The sequence below is a fragment of the Phaseolus vulgaris genome, chromosome 3 (assembly GCF_000499845.2).
Source record: "Phaseolus vulgaris cultivar G19833 chromosome 3, P. vulgaris v2.0, whole genome shotgun sequence".
NCBI lineage: Eukaryota > Viridiplantae > Streptophyta > Magnoliopsida > Fabales > Fabaceae > Phaseolus > Phaseolus vulgaris.
The window spans coordinates 39348911-39372507 of NC_023757.2; the positions used below are offsets into that span (position 1 = coordinate 39348911).

A 23597-nucleotide genomic window follows, 5' to 3' on the forward strand; every position below is an offset into this window, starting at 1 on the left:
ATACTTGTCTTAATTTTTGTGGGACAATCAGGTTTAGGGTAACTCATATTTTTCGTGAAGGGAATGTGTGTGTTGATAAGTTGGCTAATTTATGATTTATTCATAGAGAATCATTTCATTGGTATAATAGACTCCCAGCTAGTATGTTCATTCTTTATGAATAGGTATAATCTACCTATATATCGTTTGTGTTAACATATGGGTTTTGGTCTCGTCCCCCCATATTTTTGTATTTTCTTTCTTTTTTCTTTCTTTTTAATAATTTTTTTTTTCATGTGATGGCATATGATTGTTGTTATTTGAGGTGTCAGCTTAGCTGAGATGTCAAGTTGCATAGTGATGCCTAACACGAAAACTTTATAAAAATATATATATATATGATAACATTTGCTATATTTTACTGTTAAGAATAAAAAAATTACAATATATTTTGCATTTAAATATATAAAAAAGTTTTTGGTCCTTCGTTGCTATCATATAATAGCTATAACTTTATCCTTATATTAATTATATTTTAAGTTTTATCAAATAACAGGCTAGCATTTCATTTAAATTTGATCATTTATTTAATCATATTAATTTTTTAATCAAATATTAATTTATTTAAAAAAATAAAACACTTATTTGTATAATTTTATAAATTTAAAATTAAGTTTGTAATAATCAAATTAAGATAAAAATCTAGCAATGCTTTCCATAAAATAATATTATCCTACTTTCAAAAACTTTTAAAAAATACAATATTTTATTTCCTCCTTTACTACTTCAAAGTTAACTATATCCAATAAATTGTATATTAAGCAAAATTGGTCCTTAACTATAAAGATTATAATGCTGTGTTTGATTCCTCTGGAACGGCACTATCTTTGCAATAACAGTTATTTTACCATTAAATTTTCCTTAATCGGTTATAACAAAAAAAAAATAAGAATATAAAAATATTAATATAATTAATTATGAATGTTTGAGACAGTGTTACAAAAGTTAAAGGATTAAAATTGCTCTTTTATTTCTACCTTCTTTATCTTCCTCCTATGGTTTGTTTCTTTCTTATTCACTCTACACGAAGAAAGAAATGCATAGATTATTCTCGTTTGTTTTTATTGTTTACCAGACATTTATCAGCCAAGAAAACCTGAAGATACGAAGAAAATCACATAGAAAGTGTTAATTATTAATATTATTTTTGATGTTATAAACTTATTTAATAATAATAATAATTAGTTATAATAATAATAAATATAATTATTTATAATAAAAGATAATTTATATAATAACAGCATTATGAAATATTTTTATATATATTTATAAAATTCTAATTTGGTTTGATTTTATGAAAATATTTTTATATATATTTATAAAATTTTAATTAACTAAAGTTTATAAAAAAAAGTCACATATTTTATTATTTAAATATTTTTTAAGAAAAAGATAAATTTATAAACTTCTATTTTACACATTTAAACAAAATAAAATTCTCTTTACAACCATCATATCACTCACAAACTTCAATAAACTTTCTTCACAAATTCACTTTGATATACCATAATCCAAACAACCTCACTTTCTTTACACTTTCCTCTAAAATCACTCCAAATTCACTTTCTCAAATCTTCTTCTCAATCCAATGGTTATGCAATAAAGGAGGGTATTATAATATTTTTGCTTATAGTATGGGTTGTAGTTAGTAATCATGGGGTGCAGTATAAAAAGCCCTATTTAATAGCAAAATTCTCTTCTCACCAGTCCAGACCAAATCTCAATGTTTATTTGGTATACTACAGGCCCATAGAAAAACACAACCCTCCACTTTCAGTATCTATGAAAAACAGTTCAGTATCAAATTTAAGTCTACACCAAAGCTTCTTGGCAGTCACCCTAAGAAGAGATTGAAAAGTGGCGGAAAATTTTGAATGATTTTTTCATATCCTAAAAAGGAAGAAAATAGTCATATGAGGTTATATACCTAATGATGATGATTATAATAATAAAAGCTAATGTAACTAAATGAAAATATAAAACACAGAATGGGTAAGATCTGGTAATTTAATGTAAAGAAGTGACAAAGAGAAGGGAAGGAAGGAAGGAAGAAAAAAGGGTAAACCCTAGAAACTGAATAGCCTTACACAGCATAGGAGGAGTGATGATCCAAAATATGCTTTGAAGAAGTAGGGTCCAAAGGAAGGATCCAAAAGGTACAAAAGAGAATATCCAATTTTCCACAATTATGATCACAGATTGAAAGCAATTTCCCTGTGCCAGGCGTTTCTCAATCTCAACTTGTACAACAAAACAGTTTTCATTACGCTCTTAACACTCTGGATTTTATCACCATATCACCATTCCTCAATAATTTGCACACGAATCTTCTAGAACTACCTATCGTAATCAATTTCCATACCATATAATAATTTACTGGGTTTATCTTCAAAATATGCGAGAACTCTGACACATTCAAGATTACCACTACCGCTAATAGTGTGCACATAAAGTTGCCTTTTCTTACACGAACCATATACCAAAACAACATATTTCTTTGTTTTTTCATTTGTCAAACGTTGACTACAGTGATCTCTTGAATCATCTTTGAATTGAATTTGTATAAGCCTAATCCAATCCAACTCAGGTCATTTTCACACATGAATTTACACTCCAAAGTTAATCCAAACGAACCATTCATAATCAAAATGGGAATTGAATTGTGTAAGAATTGTCTCAAAAATTGCATTGAAGGCGTAGTGACATGTTTTGATTTTGATGTGATCAATAAAAACAAGTAACTAGCATGAATGAATGGAATCATTCTGAGTAGATAAGGGTTACATACCCAAAAAAACTCAAGAACCTTTCAAGGGGGAATGCACCATGTCCACACGTATTCTTCAAAATCCTCACTACCCACTCAATTTGCAACATACAGACAACCGATAACCCTTTCACAATTTCAAAATAAATAATAATTACTATTCATCTCATTTTTCATAAATAAATTGTTTTGGAAGAAGCAGTTTTCTGACGCAAAGTCTGTGGTTGGTTCTCTCAAAACCAAATCTTATCCCCGAATTTCGTGCCAGCACCTAAGCAACGCAAAGTGCCATCATCTACTCATTATTTTATAACGCGATAATGAAAAAATTCCCCAACTGCAACTAAAGATATCATTCACTTCCACCGTTTACTTTTTCTCGGACCAAATTAATAAAACCAGTCTTATGTGAAAATGTTTTTTTACAACAATACGATGTGGTTTTTATCTCTTCGATTATACTAAGATATCGTAAACTTGCGTGGAAGATGTTTCTTTGTTAATTAATTAACAACCGTTTGATTAAAAATACACTTAGCATGTTTTAAATGGCTTTGGCATAGCATTTGGGAGATATTTTAATTTGATTTTGAACGTCAAGTTGGTGGCGTCAATTCGAGTACACATGTTTGGGAGGAGCATAACGTGTGGAATATCTATTGTTCCTAACAAAAGTGTTTTAATATATTAGCATTATCATTAACGAAGGGTTCAGAATATAATTGTGATAAAGTGGTAATGCAAAATTCTTAACTACTATTATTATGTGTGGAATTAATCTCATTAACTTTTTCCTGCAAATCACAATCCTGTGGGTACCCTTTCTAGATCAATCTGCTTCTTTCCTTTTGAAAAACATGTTCTTCGAAAATGACAATCATACCACAATTATAGGATTTCAAGTGCCAGAGAGTGAGAGATAGTTATTGCAGGTACAAAAGGTAAACATGCAACTGAATAAATAAAGAGAAAATGAAATTAAAATAAATTAATTCATTGTTTATAGCCATAGAAGCATAATTAGGTTTAGAAGAAAGTGGAAACTAAATGTGGATATGCTTTTCATTATAACAAATAACATGATTTTTATCTAGTAATTAATTTAATAGCATGTTTCGAATTAGATAACACGTGGATTCAACATAAACCGTACAGATAAGAGTTATGTAGTTATTATCGGTTAAACTAAGTCCACTGACTTATAAAATATGATATCTAACAATTATGCGAATATAAAATTATTAGGAAATTAAAGATTTTGGTTTTCATATTAATATATCATTAATTGTTAATAAAAAATATTAATTTATCTATCAGAAATTTTATTAATTTACCTTATATAAATGTAATTAATTTTATTATTACTTAATAAGTACCTTTTGTTAGCAATTAAATGGTATGCTAATAATTTATTAAAATTACTTAATTTTAAAGATTTAAAATGTATAATTATTTTTTTACAAATATCAAAATTACATATTTATGAAAGCATGAATCAAAAGTATATTTAAGTGCATAAAAACATTTTACTGATTAATACATTTATGAAAAAGTAGTTCATGTATGAACTGAGAGTGTATTATATAGTATAATTAAATCTGTAAACTGCATTATATAGTCTAAACATGCATTTATAGCATTTATTAAATTTAATCTAATGTATTTTTTTATATATGATATATGTGGTAAATTTTCATCTGATAGTAATAAAACTGTTTTTTTTAATAATTTCATGCTTAGATTATTAATGAAAAAAAGGTTAGTGGTTTTTTACTAACTGCCACAAAATTAAACAAATTTACTGATAAAAATTGTTCCCTGTTGTTTTTCTGCAGTTTTTTAATCACTGTATATTGTTATAAGAAGATCTGTTGTTATTTTTACTTTTTAGTTAAAATTTATTAAACTAAATTATCATGTTACTCGTGTTTATAGTGAAAATATATCCAAATATAAATCTTCTAAAATAAAAATCAAGTTGTCACCGCAAATACATGCACATGAAACTAAATTTAATAAGCCTATGAATCTGTGAATTAAATATATTAAGTATTATGAGTTTCAGGGACCAAATTTAGAACCGTCTATAATCCATCTACTCTTCATAATTATTAGTCACTACTGTAATTATGAACCATTATGTTTGCTTTGAATGAGAGAAAAAAAACGATGCCACAGTTACCAGTATTTGTTCTTAATTTTAAATTTTCATTTAATTTTAAATTTATTGTTGAAATTGATTAGAACTAGATGATGAGTGCAATTAAATCTCTCCTAAAAAATCATATTAATTTTTTTTCCTAATAAGATATCCACACTCTAAAAATATCATTTTCATTAAAGATTATATATATATATAATAAATTTCAACTTGATGTTATAAGTTTATTAAAATTATTATTTTAATATATATTCAATATGCATTCTGAATAATACAACCATATTTAAATATTAATTTAAAATTAAATTTTAATCAAAATATAGTTTTTTAATAATTCTCTAAAACATTAAAATTACAATAGAAATATTTTCTAATTGAAAATATAAAGTATTATTATTTTTATTAGTATTTTAATTGTTTCTGCTAAGGAGATGAGACCTATAGAACAATTGAAATCTTGGTCTTTATCCTTCGGTCGGACAGGTTGCTGGGTGCTTGACTGAGGTCCTTCTCATCTTTGTGCTTCTCCTTCAGCTCTCGGTACCTGCGTAAGGCACTCCTACACTCAAGTCAGTAAAGCGGGTGATCAGTATTCGGGTAGGTGCACCATAATAAATGGCGTATCTTTCTCCTTGAGATGTGTGTTATTTATATTATTTTAATAGGCTTACCTTATTGGGCCCGATTAGTGGAATGAATCTCACTTGGGTGTATTACCTAATCCTTAATGACGGATTAGCTTCACTGACCTTGATTTGCATGTTAATGGATTTATGGGTCGGCCAGCTAAGCCGACCGTGGTGATTTCCCTCATCTCGACCAAGTTTCATGGTCTCGACCAGGTTTCTTCGGTCTCGATCAACAAATCCGAGTCACGGTCAGAGTGACCGAATCTTCAGTCTTGCCCATACCAGAACATTGATAATTAACGAATATTTTTAATTAATAAATATAGTATTAGGCTTTAATGAGATCCAGGTTTAAGAAATCTAAATATCATAAAATCCATACTTCTCACTTTCTCTCTATTTGGTCAGAAATTAATGATTTCTATAATTTTGTCTTGGAAAATGTTTTTTTTTTATCTATTAGGAGAGGTAATCAAATTATTTGTTGGAATGACTTATGATACTCTTCTAGATGTATTTCTTTTACTGCAGGAGTTCATTACCATGATAGGATCAGGCTTTCCTCTAAATTGGCTAATGCTTAGGATGGTACTTCTTGGACTTTGTCTTCAGAGCTTTATAGGTTACCAGGTATTGATCAAGATATGGTGATCTTGTGCTTACTCATGATCCTAATTTCCTTAATTGGATGTTGGAGAAAAAATGTGTGTTCAATAAAAAAAATGCTAGTTTTTTTCACTCCTCTTCCTTCTTCTTGTGATTGGGGTCCTTTAGTTTTGAGTAATTTTATCCATCCTTCTAAATCTTTAGTTATTGGAAACTTTTTTTTTGGAAGATTTCCTAATGATATTGTTGTTAAAAAAAGTGGGGTTTCTTTGTGCTCCATGTGTACTCTTTGTAGGAGTCATGAGGAAACCATTTCACATTTTTTTTATTATCCTTCTACTAATATAATATGATTTTGGCTCCATCAAATTTTCACTGATTTTACCCATACCTCTACCACTATGTTAATCTCTCTTCTTAAGTCTCTTGACAACCCTTTAGTCAAGCACACCAGGTTGGCTACTATTACCTATTCACTTTGAATGATTTGGAGGGTGATGAATCATTGTAGATTTCACCAAATCACTACATTGACTCGTTTATCCTTGAAAGTGTAATATATTATCAAATACTCATTTTACACACTTTGATTCCTTGAAAATATTTTTTTTTTAAAAGAGCAAAACAACATAAATTGCTACTCAAAGGATTTTGTTATACACAAACTCTTGATGTAATGTAGCTTTGGGAAAATTTGAACTTGTTTAAAAAGCATTGAATTTTGATTCTACATATGAAAAGGGTTAAAGTAAGAAAAAGAAAAAAAAAACAGAATAGAACAATCTAAAGAAAAAGAAACTTTAAAAAAACATTATATTTTAATTATACATATTGAAAGTGTGAAAGTGAGGAAAATAAAACAGAAAAGAAAAACCTGGTTCCTTGTGTTGGATTCACATGATAAGCGTTGGTCAACTTGACCACCTTTTGCGCTCCTAGCTTGACCCCGAACCCAGCCGAACCACTAGGAGTCATTGACCAAAATAATCAAGAAAGTGATGCTAAAAAGGTAAATGTAGCTCTTCAAGCACAACAAACACCATCACTCCATGCACATTTATTTAAATTCTATCATAATTTTTTTTTTTAAATTAAGAGAAAAGAGTGTGTATAAAATTATCATCATGAAATCAATAAGCATGCTACACGTGTGGAATTACTAAGTAACTTACTAAATAAGAAAAATATAAAACAATTATAAGTTTGAAAAATAATTGCTCACACTTAAAAAATTTGATTGTGAAAAGGTGCCACTTAGGATGGAGTCACCGGCAGAAAACTGTAGCTTACGTACAATTGTCGGTGAGATCTGCGTAACTCTTCAATGCCGGACCTTCCCAACCTAACTAGTTTCCAAATGCAAATACCAAAACAATAAACAATTAATGACGTTATTTTTACGTTACATTCTCACCATTTTCGTTCACAATTTAATCATTTTCATCTCGCTTTATCACATTCTATAGTTTTTCTTATGTAGTGATTCATTATGGTTATCCAATCCAATGAAAACTTCTTCCAAAAGCTTAAAAGAGACTACAATGAAACTTAAAAGATTTCATTTTATGATAATTACGTGGAAAAATTAGATTTACGTTACTCATATTTTTCATGAAGGAAATGCGTGTGCTGATAAATTGGCTAATTTATGATTTTTTTATAGATAACTTTTTTTTGATATAATATGCTTCCACCTTGTCTGTTCTTAGAATTCTTTATGAATAAATATAGTCTACCTATGTATCGTTTTTGTTATATGAGTTTTGGTCTAATCCCTTTGTATTTTTGTATTTTCTTTTTTTTCTTTTATTTAATAATATTTTTTCATGTGATGGTAAATGATTATTGTTATTTGAGGTGTCAGCCCAGTTGAGATTTAAGTTACATAGTAATGTCTAACATGAAAATTTTTATTTTTAAAAAAAAAATCATTTTATTAAACTATTAAATCATATTACAAAATGTATTGACATTAATTAAAGAATATGATATAATAAAATAATTTGGATCTACCTTTAGAAATGGTGAAGGAGAGGTAACAGTAACAGGATAGATGTGTGGGTTTGAAAATGGATAGCAACCTGTGTCTGGTCCCATTCGGACCCTCCACCATCCATGACAGCGCATTCTTAGCTTCACTCACTGAACCCTTTCTCCTTGTGTGCCTGCTGGTAGGTATAATAATATTTTAAGTTGTTAATATTGCTGAGACTTTAAGCATTTAGTTTCATTTGAATAATGAAATACTGTTAGTTTCGTATGGCACACTGCAAAGTACAAAGTGACAGCAAACAAAGAGGGTTTAATAGGGGTTTGATGAAGATACATAATTTACGTGTGGTTAAGCTGTCTTTGCAAGCTTGTGATTTGTGAACAAATTGGAACTGGTGAATGTCTGCACATGATACTAGTGAAATGTCTCTCACTCGTCATTTGGACAATAGATTCACCGTCACTGTCATCTTACTGTTCCACCAATATGTCAACTCATATAAATTAACTCCCAAAACTCTCTTATTTAAATAAATTCGTATTTGGTATATTCACATTCTATTTCGTTCATTATACTCGTAATTTATATTTTTAATGAACTTTGATTAACAATAATTGAAAAATGTCTGAAGAGTAATACTCAATACATGTAGAAACCTTTTTAGTTGGATGACTAATTTCATTGATTATACTCGTTTAACTTTTTAATAAATTATTTGAATTGGCTAGAATTTTAACCTATGGTTTTAAAATGACTTTAATGAAATCCGATTTCAAGACAGTGTATCTGTGTTGTGCTGCTAACCTATCAGTACTTGTTTGTTGGCTTGTGAAGCTATTGATGTTAATGAATTAAAGTATTAATGTTTATAATGTCGTTTTTAGTAAGAAAGTATGTTTCAACTATTAAGATGTTTTAGCCTAATTAAAGTCACTCTTTTATTAATTTTTATTTAAAAATTAATGGGAATCAATTCAACTTAACTATCTAATATTGAAATTTGGATTATCTAATTTATTTGCTATAAAGTGAATTAGATAAGGTTTACGTTAACCTGTTAAAATTTGTGGTTTTGATATTTATTGTGGTAGATCTTATTTCTCTGATATTTTCTTTGATTTGGCACCAAAGAATAAGTATGTCATTTAAAATTTATAATTTTTATAATAATTATTTAAAAATAATAATGTGACCGTATATTATTATTATTGTTATATTCTCTAGGAAATCATTTATATTAGAATTTTAGATTTAATCAGCATTTATTCTTAAAACATTATTTCACATTTGGATGTGACTAATATTTTAATTATTTGGGAGTTATAGTTAGTTTTTGGTGATGTGTGTTATTGAGTTTTCTAGAACTAATAGAGAATATAACAAAAAATTGGAATTATAAGGATTATGTTTTGGGAACCAGGGAATCATGAATGTGGAAAAGGTTGGTATAAGTTGTTTTTTTCCTGTTGTTGTGCATAAAATATCTCTTATAATTGTTGAAATCAAATAAATGATTTGGTCTAACATTTGAATGTATTTATGTATTTGAAAAAAAAAGGGTGATTTTAAGAGAATCTATTTAAGGGTCAAAATCAAGCACAAGGTGTTAACTATAATTTGAGTGAGAATAAAAATATAAGAATGGTGGGTCAGAAAGTAATTGCATGATTTGGTTCATTGGAACTGAATGACAGCGAAGTATCATCAACAAGGAATATAATTATAATTCACAAAGTTTGAATTACTTTGTAAAAATTAAAGGAAAAAGTGGGGAATGGGAAAAAGTTTATTCGGGTACCCAATGCTTCTTTTGAAATACACCAAAGCATGTGTCTACACATATATAACAAAAATAAACTTCAAAACAAACATAGAAAAAGCAATATATGTTTTTACATGAAAAAATAAAAAAGTAAAAGGTGCTTTTGCCTTATGTGGAATATATATGTTTGGTGCGTTTGAACCATCAAAACACTCATCCATTCTCACAAACCTATTCTATAACTATCTTAAAGTATGATTTTTATTTAAAATTGAAAATCTCTACCCAATTTTATTTTGACATTTGAGTGTCAAATGAAATCAATCTTATTAATAATCCACTTTCATTAGGTTAGTTATTATTATTTACAATTACAATAGTAATAGAAAGAGAAATGAGTGTTTCAACATTCTTTATTTTCTTTTATGAATATTAATCTTAAACTCTAAATCTTAAGTTATAAACTCAAAATTTTAAACTTTAAATCTTAAACTCTATACCATATTATACTTAAAAAATACAAATAAAAAATTAAATAAATGGTTACATGGAACATTTATAAGGTTTCTACCTTCTTTTATTTATTTATTTAGGAGTTTAAATAATATCACCTATTTTTAATAAAGTATTATGTTTTTATTATTATAATTGTGTTTATGTTCTTGAATGTAAGATATTAGAATGGCTAATTAAATAATTTTATTATAACTTTTATTTTAATTCGAGGAATAAAGATTTATTGATATTTGTTAATGGGTCAAATTGATAAAGATTATGTACTTAATTAAAAACTTAAAAAAAACTTAACAATTAATTTTGTTTTTCTTTCTAGCACCAGTTTTTATATTTTGTTGCATTATTTTTGTTTTTAATATTTCAATATATTTTTATATTAAATGAAATACAAATCTTGTTTTATGTAAATTTTAAGAATAATTTACATATTAAAAGCTTCTTTGTTAAGATATAAAAATCCAACTATCATAAAACAAACTATTCTGCAATATTTGTTAACTATGATCTATATAACTGTATAAAAGAATACAATTTGTATAATTGTTTTTTCATTTTAATTGAAAAGTTATTTTTATTAAGTTAAAATAATTGTATTATTTTTAAATATTTTTTTTCTACAAAATAACTATAATCCCTCAACTATAAAATAATTATATAACTTTTCAATTTTGATTCTGACAAAATTATTTATATTACTTTTGTGCATATAAAAATACGGACAAATGCAGAACACGTGTATTTCAGTTATAGTTGTTTAAAAATATAATTTTAAGAGTAACATAATTTATTCAATTTTTTTTTTTTGAAAGAGCATACAAAATTGATAGTAAAGTATTGTTGTTTAAAATATTCAATATCTTGATAAAAAAATAAAACAACAGAATAAGGAGACATGTAGAGAAAGAGAAACCAGATATTTTATATAAACTATAAAATAAATAGTTAAAAATATAAATATATAACTATTATAATATAAAAACTAATCTACCAGTAACATATATATATATATATATGTATATATTAAATATTATATAGCACTCTTCAAATTTAAGAAGCATTAGTATAAGTATTTATTATTTATTCAACTTCACTTCATTTAATTTTTAAAATATAGGTTAATATGATATTTCTTGAAATAGATTGTTAATAAAAATATCATTTTTAAAAAAAAAATTACAAAGATTGTTAGTGAAGTATTATTTAAAAAAATATTTAATATAATTTGTAAAGATTTAGAAAATAATATTACAGTAAAAGTGATATATTTTAAATGACACCTAAATATTTTATTATTAAAATGAAAATAATATATAAATAGAAAATTCAGTTATTCTTATTTCATTTTAAAAAACCAATATCTCTCTAAAAGTTTCATTTTCATTTTTTTCTCCTTCTCTCTAAAATTATAACATCCTCGTTCATTAGTTTGACTACTGACATTAGACTCCTCACTTTGAAGACTACAAAACTCTTATATCATAATCTATGATAGAGTAAGTTCAATTTTACTATTTTTTTAATCAAATTTTGAATTTGTAGGTCTGTTTCGATATAAGTTCATGTCTGTGTCTCTTTTAGCTTTAGGATTAGTCTTTGTTAACTAAGACTGTTTATAATTTGTTTCCAATATTTTTTATATATATGTGATTTGGATTTTTATTAACTAAATTCATTACGTTTTATGAAATTATCTAGTAGTCTTTTCTCAACATAATTTCACCTGTTTTAATTCTTCATTTGAAATATAATCATCAATGCATAAAATCTCTGCAAATACTTTGAAACAAGAAAAATGAGAAAATATATTGGGAACACAACAAAATAAAAATAAAAAAATTGAACAAAATATGGTGATTATGTGAACTTATGGATACAAGGATAATACCGAGGAAGTTAATAGGTGTTTGGAAAATTGTGTTAGCATCTTGAGTTGTAGTAATACTAATTAATATAATCCTACAATTCTCAGTTTCAAAATTATTTATAACATCATTGCCATTTTTGGAAAATACAAATAAGTTCACACATTGCAGAGTGGTGATAGAAAAAAAAAATCTAAATTCCCATCTTTAACCTAATTCTAGTGGCTTATGTGTTTGCAATCACTATGCATTATCACACACGAGCTTCATTATCTCTGAATGTATTTTTCCTTTCTCAGTCAATAACATGGCTACAATTATTATTTTAAAAATAAAAAATAGAAATATGAGTGACATAAATAAGTTTTCTTTCAAAATATGATGTAACACTCTTTTTTTAATTAGAATATATGAATGACATTTTCAATAGTTAAAGTTTGATCCTCTATTTGGGTTAAGGTGGACAAAGTCAAACTTATTTTTCTTTATCAAAGTTTTTTTTTTTAATCTTAATAGAACATTTGCATTGCGTAACTTAACTCCAATCACTAATTAATTTATACATCAAAGTTCTATTAGTTAAAATTCTAAATTTTTATATTAGTGTACTGAAATTTAACTTCCAATACAATTATAACATTTTAATTGCTAAAATTGTACAACAATATGTAAACATTCTTAACATGATTAATATTATAATTATAACACCTCAAAATATGCACATTTAAATACATTAAAACCACATATCTTATTAATTAAATTGAATATTTAGTATATACTTATGTTACATATTGTAAGTATAGATATATCTGAAACACAATCTAAACATGTAAATAAAATAAAATATTTTTTTATTGTTCTATATGCTTTTTTACACGTTCATGTGTTAATACACCATTATAAACAATCATAAATGCACATAATAAAAAAATAGACTAACTATTCAGTTACACGTATAATAATTAAAGTTAATACATTAATTAGGTTATATATTTGGTCAAAAATATATAATGATTGGTTATTTTGAATTACTAATATTTGTTTCGTACTCAAAATTTAATTATCAGAGTACTTTTTCTCTTCACAAATTATATTATTTGATATAAATACAATGTAATAACAATAATTTTTTAAACATTTATTTGTGATTTATCATCATACTTTAATATTATACATTTTCAAATCTCTTATACATAATATTTTTAATGTAACTCAAATTATACTTAGAAGAAAAATATTTGTGAAATCGAATTTAGGGTTCGAAAATCAGTTACATGTAGTTGACCTTACTCCTATGTATTTACATTCATTGAAAACCATAATCTACGTAATTCTATGAAAGTTTATATGTATTTACATTCATTGAAAACCATAATCTACGTAATTCTATGAAAGTTTATTTAATTAGTCCGCATTGTACAAGAATTGGCCTAAAAAAATGTATTTTTAAAATTAATAAAAGTAAAATTTTGATTTTTTATTAAATTAATTATTGTCCTTATTAAATGAACTAGGCAGATGGTCTTACTCTCATATTCTTATGACACGTACATAATAAAATGTGGATAAAAAAACTTATTATGATGTTTTGATTTTCGATGAAATTTGAATTTAACTGTACTAATAAAATATTTCATTAAATATATACAATTTTTTAAAATAATACATGTATACACATGATTCCTATTCTAATTAAAAAACAGTATCAAATAATATCTATAATATACATAATATTATATTTAATTTCTATTATAAAAATGACTTATGTCTGATAATTACATTAGATTTGATGACTATTGAAACTTAAACAATATATGCATTTCAAAAAGACAACAAAACAAAATTAAATGTAAAAAGACATCAAATCTTATACAATTTCATTAAAGTGTTATAAATTATGGATTGATGAAAGTTTCTTCCTGCACCCCCATACTTAAAAAAAAAATACTCAAATTACCTTAAGTTAAAATTTGTGTTTCTATTCTAGATTGTATAATCCAAAATACAAATTTTATATTTCGAATATGGAATACAAAATTATATTGGGGATTATAGAATATGGAATTGATTAATTTTTCAGAGAATAATGGTGTGAGAAGAATTTTCCATAATTTTAAGATATGTGGGTTATGTGAGCCAATCCGCCCTGTCCCATACTTGACCTGTACGGATTGCAGGCTACGTCAAGCCTATGCGAGGAAGCATGTAGTCTACCCCTATATTTTTCTTATCAGCTTCGAGTCGGTCTTGCACAATCCATCATACATTTGTCATCTCTAACTTATAGCCATTTAAGAGTCTCCCCTTGTTCCTCTTAGATTTTTATTATTTTCGTTACAATTTTTAGTTTGTTATTTTTTTTAGGTTAAAGTAAAATTGAGAAAAAATATTGTGTTTTTTTTTTCTTATATACATTTATAAAAAAAATGTTTTTAAACATTTGAATTTTTTAATGAAAAAAATACCATTTTTAGTTTTGTAATATTTATAAAAACAATTTTATTCAAATATCTTTATTTATTTATTTATTTTACTTATTATTATTTGTAAAAAAATAATTTTAATTTTCTAACTTTATCCACCCAAATAAAATTAGTTGATGACAACAATATATTATTAGTCACATTTTATAATTTCATAGTCTCATTTTTAATAATTGCATATTATATCTAAAAAAATTCAAATTAAAGCAACTAAACATAAAGAATTAAATTGTAATTTATTAGATTTTAAAAAACAAGAAAATGTCATTTTATTAGTAAGTTAATTACTTAAAAATAATATTTTAGTAAAGTAATGTGCCACCTTATTTAAGTGTCATTTTAACTTTAAAACGATATTTAAGTGTCATTCTAACTTTAAAACGATATTTAAAATGGTTCTAATTGATTTAACATATTCTTTGAGTGATAAATTTGTATTTGAACATTTAATTTTTTATTGAGAAGAAAAAACAACTATCCAATTAAATATATTAAAAAGTTAAATCATATAAACTTATATATTTATTATTAATTTTATAATTAAATAGAAACATTTATCAGTTCATAATACTAATAATAACAACAAGTAAGGATAAAAAATTGATGCATTAATTTGTGCTTCCTTATTGGCTTAATCATTAGTTTGTCCTTATGATTAGAGTAATTATCAAAATCATGCAAATTTAAAAAGGAGAAAAGTCCACCTATTAGGGTTTTGTGTGTACTTTCTTCATGTATATATGTCGTGTCGGTGTATGTATCTTCACAATTATTTGTTACGCGTAGTTTCCATGCACGATTCCTTTTTGTTTTTTTTCCTAACAATTAAACAATATATTGTTAAAAAAATTAAGGGACTTGAGGTCATAATAAAAAAAATTAAACTTATGACCCCACAAACTAATTATTAGTTTATCTCTAATCACTTTAGGTGTTCCTCAGTATAAACACACAAAATATTTCCCCTTTTCAATGCATAATGTTTCACCATATTATTTTCTTAAATTTACTTATTTTATTAGATGATTACACAATAAATAAATAAATATATATATATATATATATATTAATTTTACTATTATTATTATTTTCCATACTATGTTTGACATATGGCAAATCAAGATGTTTAACTCTATTGATGGATACAAAAGTTATGGAGAGAATTTATGAAATACATAACCAATTCTTATATTGACTTTACAGGTTTCATATGCAACATCATCTTTCAAAATTTTATAATTTTTTTTTTGTCTCAAATAATAGCAGTTATTCAATTTTTAAAAAAAGAATCTCACATTCTTAATAAATATATATTTTTATTTATTATAAATACAAACATGTGGTTTGTTTAGAGATAAATTATGAATTAAAAAATATTGTATCCAAAACATAATTATTGTTTTTTAAATTAAAACTGCAGTCCGTGGAAATATATATATAAATTAGTAAAATAGTCTTATCCTATCATTCTTAAGAAATAAAATAAATAATTAATGTAGTATAAATATTTTTAATAACAATCATTATAAGTGTTCTTAATAACATTAAAAAGTAACCTAGTATAATACTTTATTTTTAATTGAAGTTGTGTAGTAGGGGCATGAGATTCAGATACTGCTTTCAACACATTTAATACCCAGTTTTATCCTTGTCCTCTTAATACATAACACCATTAATATATCAGTAGCATAATTATCTTATTTGGCATCCCTTTCATGGTAAAATACTAATTATAGTTTGGAATTAAATTCATCATTGAAGAGAAAAAAAAAATAGTGATATCTCAAATGTTCATTTTAAAATATTAACATATGGGAGACAGCAAACAACTAATTAATATGCACAAGAAACATACTTTTTAATATAATTAAATTTATAATAATTTAAAATTTAAATATGCCGTTATAAATAGAGTGTTATAAATAGAAAAGCTACCAAGAATGTTTCTGAATAAGTATTTGGATAACTTATAGAAGTTTGTAATATTTATTTAAAATATTTTTTTATGTTTTATTTATTTAAAAGACTACAGTTCTTTTTTCATCTATAAATTTTGGTGGTTATCCTAAAATATAATAAGACAAATTACACTCATATATTTTGATGCTTACAAAATCCCTTAATGAATATTTTAGTTCAGTTTTATACAAAGATTTTCATTAGTGGAGGTGAGAATCTAACATTAAAATATAAAATGTAGAGCAAAAAGTACCATAGTAGTCTTATTAAATAGTTTATTGTGTTAATAAATTATTTGTTTAATACAAATATTTTATTATTTCAAGAAAAATATATGAATATTTTTAGCAATACTGTTTTTACCAAACAAACAAACTTTAGACTTTTTAAGAATTATAATAAAAATCACAATTTCTAAGAATAATAATTTTCAAACATGACAAATTTTCTCTCATATTATGTCAAAGGAGAAAGTAAAATCATATAATATAATTTTTAACATATTAACACATTTATAAATCTTCAAAGTAATTACCATTCAATATAAAATTTCAATAATTTTGTTTATTTATCAAATTTAAAATAGTGATAATTGTGAGATCCAATAAATCTAAATCCACTTTATTCAATTACAGTTCATAGTCAAATTGTATGTAATTTGATAGTGATTCTTATTTGATGATTGATGTATTGAAATTGAATGTGTTGAATTTTAAAGTTTAAGTAATGTTAACGAAGTAAAAAAAAAAGGCAAAATGAACATTCTTTAATTTGCATTTTTAATTGGACTATATTTTTGACTTCTTAAAATAATGAATTGGTCAAAATATAGTTTTGGATTGTTTTCCAACTTGTTACATGATTTATATATATATCTTATTTATGTTTTGAGCTACTGCTCAAGTAAGCTTCAATCTTAAATACATAATATTATTTTTTAAACAATCTTAAATCTTAAATCAGTTAAGTTATAATTATCTTTAATTAAATATTAAAAGAGAGTATCAACTTTCTAAACACTATTTGTTCAAGATAGAAATATTATCTGAATTGCAATTCATATAATATTTTATTAAATAACGAATTTCTTATCTCTTATACATATCATCACATATTACTGTTATAAAATATAATAATAATAATAATATTTTACTGATATTGTGAACGGGTACCAAAAAAGATTGAACTCCTGTAGTGTTGGAACGAAATTAGGGTGTCATTTTGATTTGGTTATAATTTGTAACTTATTTTTGAGCAGTAAATAAAGAGAGATGGTAGAGAGAGAGGAGTTGTTAAAGTGAAGGAAGTGAAGATAATTATTAAATAATAATGATAATAAGAAAAAAGAAAAAAAAAAAGAGGAGAAAGGAAAGTGAGAGTGTTTGGAAGTGACCTAAAATTGAGATCTGGCATTTAGGTATAGACAAATTACAGATATTGGTAAAATTTTCATATTGTGAGCCACACACCCCTCTTCTGTCTCTCCAGTCACCATACCATTTACACCCCTATCCTCTCTCTCTGTCACATATAAAACCCTCTCCACCTCTTTCCATTCCCTCATTCACTCCTTCCTTCCTTCCTTCCCTCCTTCATTTTCTCCCTCTACACTCTCTCACTCTTTCAGCCATGGGAGCAGTGATTCTCCCAGATCTCGGAACCGAGATTCTCATTCCTGTTTGCGCCGTTATTGGAATCGCCTTTGCCCTCTTCCAGTGGCTTCTCGTCTCCAAGGTCAAACTTTCCGCTGTCAGAGACGCTTCTCCCAACGCCGCTGGCAAAAATGGCTACAACGACTACCTCATCGAAGAGGAGGAAGGCATCAATGACCACAACGTCGTCGCCAAATGCGCCGAAATCCAAAACGCCATTTCCGAAGGTCTTCCTTTCTCTCACTCTCACTCTCTTTTTCACTATTGGGCCTCTGAGATCTATCCTCGATTCTTGGACCTTTCTCTTTCCCTCTCTCTTTTCCAAAAATGTTTTAAAGATTGGAACTTGTTGTGTCGGCGTGGGTTTCAAATTTCTGGGTAGATCTGGATCTTCTCGTGCTTCGCCCTACAACGTTGTTTGGGTTTTTGTTACAACAGCTTTGTTTTAAATTTTTTATTTTTCTATGTTGTTCCTTGTTCGAGTTTTGTTGTTTGTGAACTCTATATTCCGACTCAGAGAGCTTCCATTGTGTGCGTTTTTTAAACCGTGTTATGTCTATTTTCGGGGCTTTATTTCATGGACTCTAAAACGACTATGAGCTGCTTGGTCACCTGGAATATGATTTGAGCCTCGTTTTATTATTTAACTATTAAAAAATCGATTTTTGGTTACGCGATTTGGACCACACATCCAAGTCCTGTGGTAAATTAGTAATTACCCATGTTTAGTGCCGTTTAGTCTTTCTCTGCTCGTTTTATGCGTGTTTTTTTTGCTCTTGAGGACGAAAGTTTGCTTTTTTACGTTCCATGGATAATCGCTTTGATCTTTCGTCTTTAGTAGTATTTATGTTACTTGTTTTTTTTTGTCTGCGGGTTTAGAGTTGATGCTCTATGACCCCTGTCATCTTATATTTCTCAGTATTTGAAGCTTTTGAATAGTAGGAGATGAAAGTATTTCTATGATTAATTTGTAGCCTCGTGGTCCCTCTTTCTAGTTGAGTGCATTACCATGTTTCTCCTCATTCCCTATATTAGTGTTTTAAACTTTAATAAGCTCTATATTGTTTCTTAAGTTGGACCTTGTCAGTGTAGATGATTTCTCTCCAAGAACTCTGTGATCTGTTTTTTTTGACCTGTTATACTTTATATTAGAGTATAGTTGGTTTTTGCTGAAACCATTGCTTGGCAGTAGTTTTGCATTTTATTTGTCCTTTAATTTTGTTGGATATCCTCTCGATTACTTGCCCTTGTTCCGAATTAGTGCTCATTGGTGGATTCTAAAGAATACTTGTGCTTGAACTTGAACAGGAGCAACCTCTTTCCTTTTTACTGAATACAAGTATGTGGGAATCTTCATGGTGGCTTTTGCCGTTTTGATATTCCTCTTCCTTGGTTCTGTGGAAGGATTCAGCACAAGCCACCAGCCTTGCACATACGATAAAACTAAATTGTGTAAGCCAGCACTTGCCACGGCTATTTTCAGCACCATATCTTTTCTGCTTGGTGGCGTCACATCACTCATTTCTGGATTCCTTGGAATGAAAATTGCAACTTACGCCAATGCAAGAACCACTTTGGAGGCAAGAAAGGGTGTTGGGAAGGCCTTCATTACTGCGTTTAGATCTGGTGCTGTTATGGGTTTTCTCCTTGCTGCCAATGGTCTTCTGGTTCTTTACATTGCCATAAACTTATTTAAGATTTATTATGGTGAGGACTGGGGTGGTCTTTTTGAGGCCATAACTGGTTATGGTCTCGGTGGATCTTCTATGGCTTTGTTTGGAAGAGTTGGTGGAGGTATTTATACCAAGGCTGCCGATGTCGGGGCTGATCTCGTTGGCAAGGTTGAAAGAAACATTCCTGAAGATGATCCAAGAAATCCAGCTGTAAGAAATAGAAACCTGAAATTACTTCATTTTATTTTTATATTTAAACATTCTCTTAATCTTTTTTTTATTTGTCTTATTAAATTATTGTGCACTCAGGTGATTGCTGATAATGTTGGTGACAATGTTGGAGATATAGCTGGTATGGGATCTGATCTTTTTGGTTCATACGCGGAGTCATCTTGTGCTGCTCTCGTTGTTGCTTCCATCTCCTCATTTGGGTTGAATCATGAGTTCACTGCGATGCTATACCCTCTCATTGTCAGTTCTGTGGGTATTCTTGTGTGTTTGATCACCACCTTATTTGCAACTGACTTCTTTGAGATCAAGGCGGTGAAGGAGATTGAGCCTGCATTGAAGAAGCAGCTCGTTATTTCCACTGTGCTGATGACTGTTGGGGTTGCAGTTGTTAGTTTTATTGCACTTCCAACTTCCTTCACTATCTTCAATTTTGGGGTGCAGAAAGACGTCAAGAGCTGGTAAGTTTTATATCAACACCTATAAGTAACCATGTTTTTTGGTGAAAAATTTGTTAAAAGATGGATTCTTAAATATTTATACAATAATACATGGTTGCTTTTTATACATGTTGACTCGTAAGACATTTTTATGTTGTCTTGCAGGCAGCTATTTTTGTGTGTTGCTGTTGGTCTTTGGGCAGGACTTATCATCGGATTTGTAACTGAGTACTATACTAGTAATGCATATAGGTAAGTAATTTATGGTAATGCTTTACCTTTTTTACCTTTGTGCAATCATATCATCTGATCTTTAGCTTGACTATTTGTCTGGTTTTGCAGTCCTGTTCAAGACGTAGCTGACTCCTGCAGAACTGGTGCTGCAACAAATGTTATATTTGGCCTTGCCTTGGGATACAAGTCTGTTATTATTCCAATCTTTGCTATAGCGATTAGTATTTTTGTTAGTTTCACCTTTGCTGCCATGTATGGTATTGCCGTTGCTGCACTTGGGATGCTGAGTACCATTGCCACTGGGTTGGCCATAGACGCATATGGTCCAATCAGTGACAATGCTGGAGGTATCGCTGAGATGGCTGGTATGAGTCACAGAATTCGTGAGAGAACTGATGCCCTTGATGCTGCTGGTAACACGACTGCTGCAATTGGGAAGGTGTATATTTTGATTTTTTATACTTTCTTCAATCCCAATTTTGTAAGTTCACGAAAATATCAGTTTTCTTGCTACTTATCTGATATCTGTATTATTCTGTTTTAGGGCTTTGCCATTGGTTCTGCCGCCCTTGTATCTCTGGCCCTTTTTGGTGCCTTTGTGAGCCGAGCATCTATTACAACTGTTGATGTGCTGACTCCAAAGGTTTTCATTGGTTTAATTGTGGGGGCAATGCTTCCTTACTGGTTTTCTGCCATGACCATGAAGAGTGTGGGAAGTGCTGCTCTGAAGATGGTTGAGGAAGTGCGCAGGCAATTCAATACCATTCCAGGGTTGATGGAGGGAACTGCCAAGCCTGACTATGCTACATGTGTTAAGATCTCTACCGATGCTTCCATTAAAGAAATGATACCACCGGGTGCTCTTGTCATGCTTACACCTCTTATTGTGGGGATCCTTTTTGGTGTTGAAACACTTTCTGGTGTCCTCGCTGGATCTTTGGTATCTGGTGTGCAGGTAATGTTTCATCCACCCCTCTTGATTCAGTAGTTTACTCAACAACGTTGTTCTTTGTCCCGTATATTCTTGCATCTAAGACATATTTCCTTGCGATGCTTACAGATTGCTATCTCTGCATCCAACACCGGCGGTGCATGGGATAATGCCAAGAAGTACATTGAGGTAATTATTTATTGACTTTGAGCTGAATAATTAATCGATCCACCCTGCTATTATAATGGTGTCCCGACTCTTAAACTGGTGATTGTAGTTTTTAAGAGTAATCATCCTAATAGAAATCACATGATATGACTTTTAAGGGTAATTATTATGAAATTTGACCTTTTATAACAACAATATCTTGGAGTTGTGTGATGAATATCTGTAATGTCGATTTGATTGTACAGGCTGGTGCTTCTGAGCATGCAAGAACCCTTGGTCCCAAAGGGTCAGATTGTCACAAGGCAGCAGTTATTGGTGACACCATTGGTGACCCCCTCAAGGATACATCCGGTCCATCACTCAACATCCTTATCAAGCTGATGGCAGTTGAGTCTCTTGTGTTTGCCCCCTTCTTTGCTACACATGGTGGTTTACTCTTCAAGATCTTCTAGAGAGTTGAGAGAAAAGAGCGTCGTTCATCAATTTTCTACTATGGCAGAACAAGGAAAATCCGTCCTTTTACCATGCCTTTACTTTTTTTGTTAGTCTTTAACTCATCTGTCGTGTCGACTTCATTGTTTTTGAAACTCATTTGTAGTTTTAAGACACCTCATTAGGTTGAGTCTGCAGCAAAAATTTCCTTGTTACGTGGAGTTTCACGATGATGACGATGATTTTACTATCTTCGCGCGATCATTTCTTAGATGCCTATCAATTGGCCGATTCTATTACATTTCTTCATTTATTTGTATTCTGTTTAGAAGATTTCTGGAAATTGAACTAATTCAATTAAAACTGAATAATGAATTAATTAATAAAAATGAATATATAAAATAAGTAGTTTAATTGTGTTGACTTGAGCTTAAATTTCAGAGTCTAAAATTCAGATAAAACTTTAAAATATCACTCATGGTTTATAATAGAATGAAGAATTAGAACGTTTATTATAAGCAACACCATTTATTATAATTAGAAAGGTGAGAATCATTATATTGGTTGATTGCAAGCAAGATAACTCATGTTTTTCCCCAGTTTTACATTTAAGAAACATGTAATTATGATAAATCAGGTGATATTGAGTTCTTTTTTTTTCACGTATTGCATTTCCTGTTCAGTTAAAAATACCTCAGTCGTTGGGATAAAAGAGTGTAAGCGACTTCAACTTTAGTTAAAGGTTTGGAATGACTGTTACATTAATGTTAAAGAACGAACGTGAATGTGTTTAGCCTTTTTTTTTGGTCTAACCTTTCCAATTAATATTGTTGCCTTTAGCGATGCTATTAGGCCACTACTGTGTGGATACTTGAAGATTCATCACTGGATACAGTTCTTTCTTGCAAACTATTAAAAACTTCAAGAAACAAAACACAATTCTTGGCTCATTTGTGGAAGTTGAATACTGCGTGCTCGCATATACAACTTGTGAGCTGCACTGACTTATTTACTTGATTAAAGATCTACGAATCTCTTGCTACAGACCTATTTTTCATGTTG

The 23597-nt window shown here is 28.3% G+C and overlaps 1 protein-coding gene and 1 long non-coding RNA gene across 2 annotated transcripts; one reads left to right on the plus strand and one right to left on the minus strand.

The window, feature by feature from the left end:
- Nucleotides 1-1400: 1400 nt before the first annotated feature.
- Nucleotides 1401-2990, minus strand: LOC137805921 (uncharacterized). Its single transcript, XR_011080278.1, has 2 exons — nucleotides 2127-2990; nucleotides 1401-1929 (listed from the first exon to the last, which is right to left on the minus strand). It is a non-coding gene; the product is annotated as an uncharacterized lncRNA (long non-coding RNA).
- A 15108-nt stretch (nucleotides 2991-18098) lies between these two features.
- On the plus strand, nucleotides 18099-22834 carry LOC137807596 (pyrophosphate-energized vacuolar membrane proton pump). The gene is made up of 8 exons (XM_068608314.1): nucleotides 18099-18656; nucleotides 19738-20312; nucleotides 20412-20791; nucleotides 20936-21022; nucleotides 21113-21443; nucleotides 21549-21959; nucleotides 22065-22124; nucleotides 22349-22834. Exons 1-8 carry the CDS (start codon nucleotides 18407-18409, stop codon nucleotides 22553-22555), a joined length of 2301 nt encoding a protein of 766 aa, XP_068464415.1. The 5' UTR covers nucleotides 18099-18406; the 3' UTR covers nucleotides 22556-22834.
- The last annotated feature ends 763 nt before the right edge of the window (nucleotides 22835-23597 follow it).

Excerpts from the sequence above, each read along its gene's own strand:
- LOC137807596 (XM_068608314.1), top strand. The coding sequence starts at position 18,407 with ATGGGAGCAGTGATTCTCCCAGATCTCGGAACCGAGATTCTCATTCCT. Across the intron at positions 21,023-21,112 it reads TATACTAGTAATGCATATAG|TCCTGTTCAAGACGTAGCTG; the intron begins GTAAGTAATTTA and ends CTGGTTTTGCAG. Across the intron at positions 22,125-22,348 it reads ATGCCAAGAAGTACATTGAG|GCTGGTGCTTCTGAGCATGC; the intron begins GTAATTATTTAT and ends TTGATTGTACAG.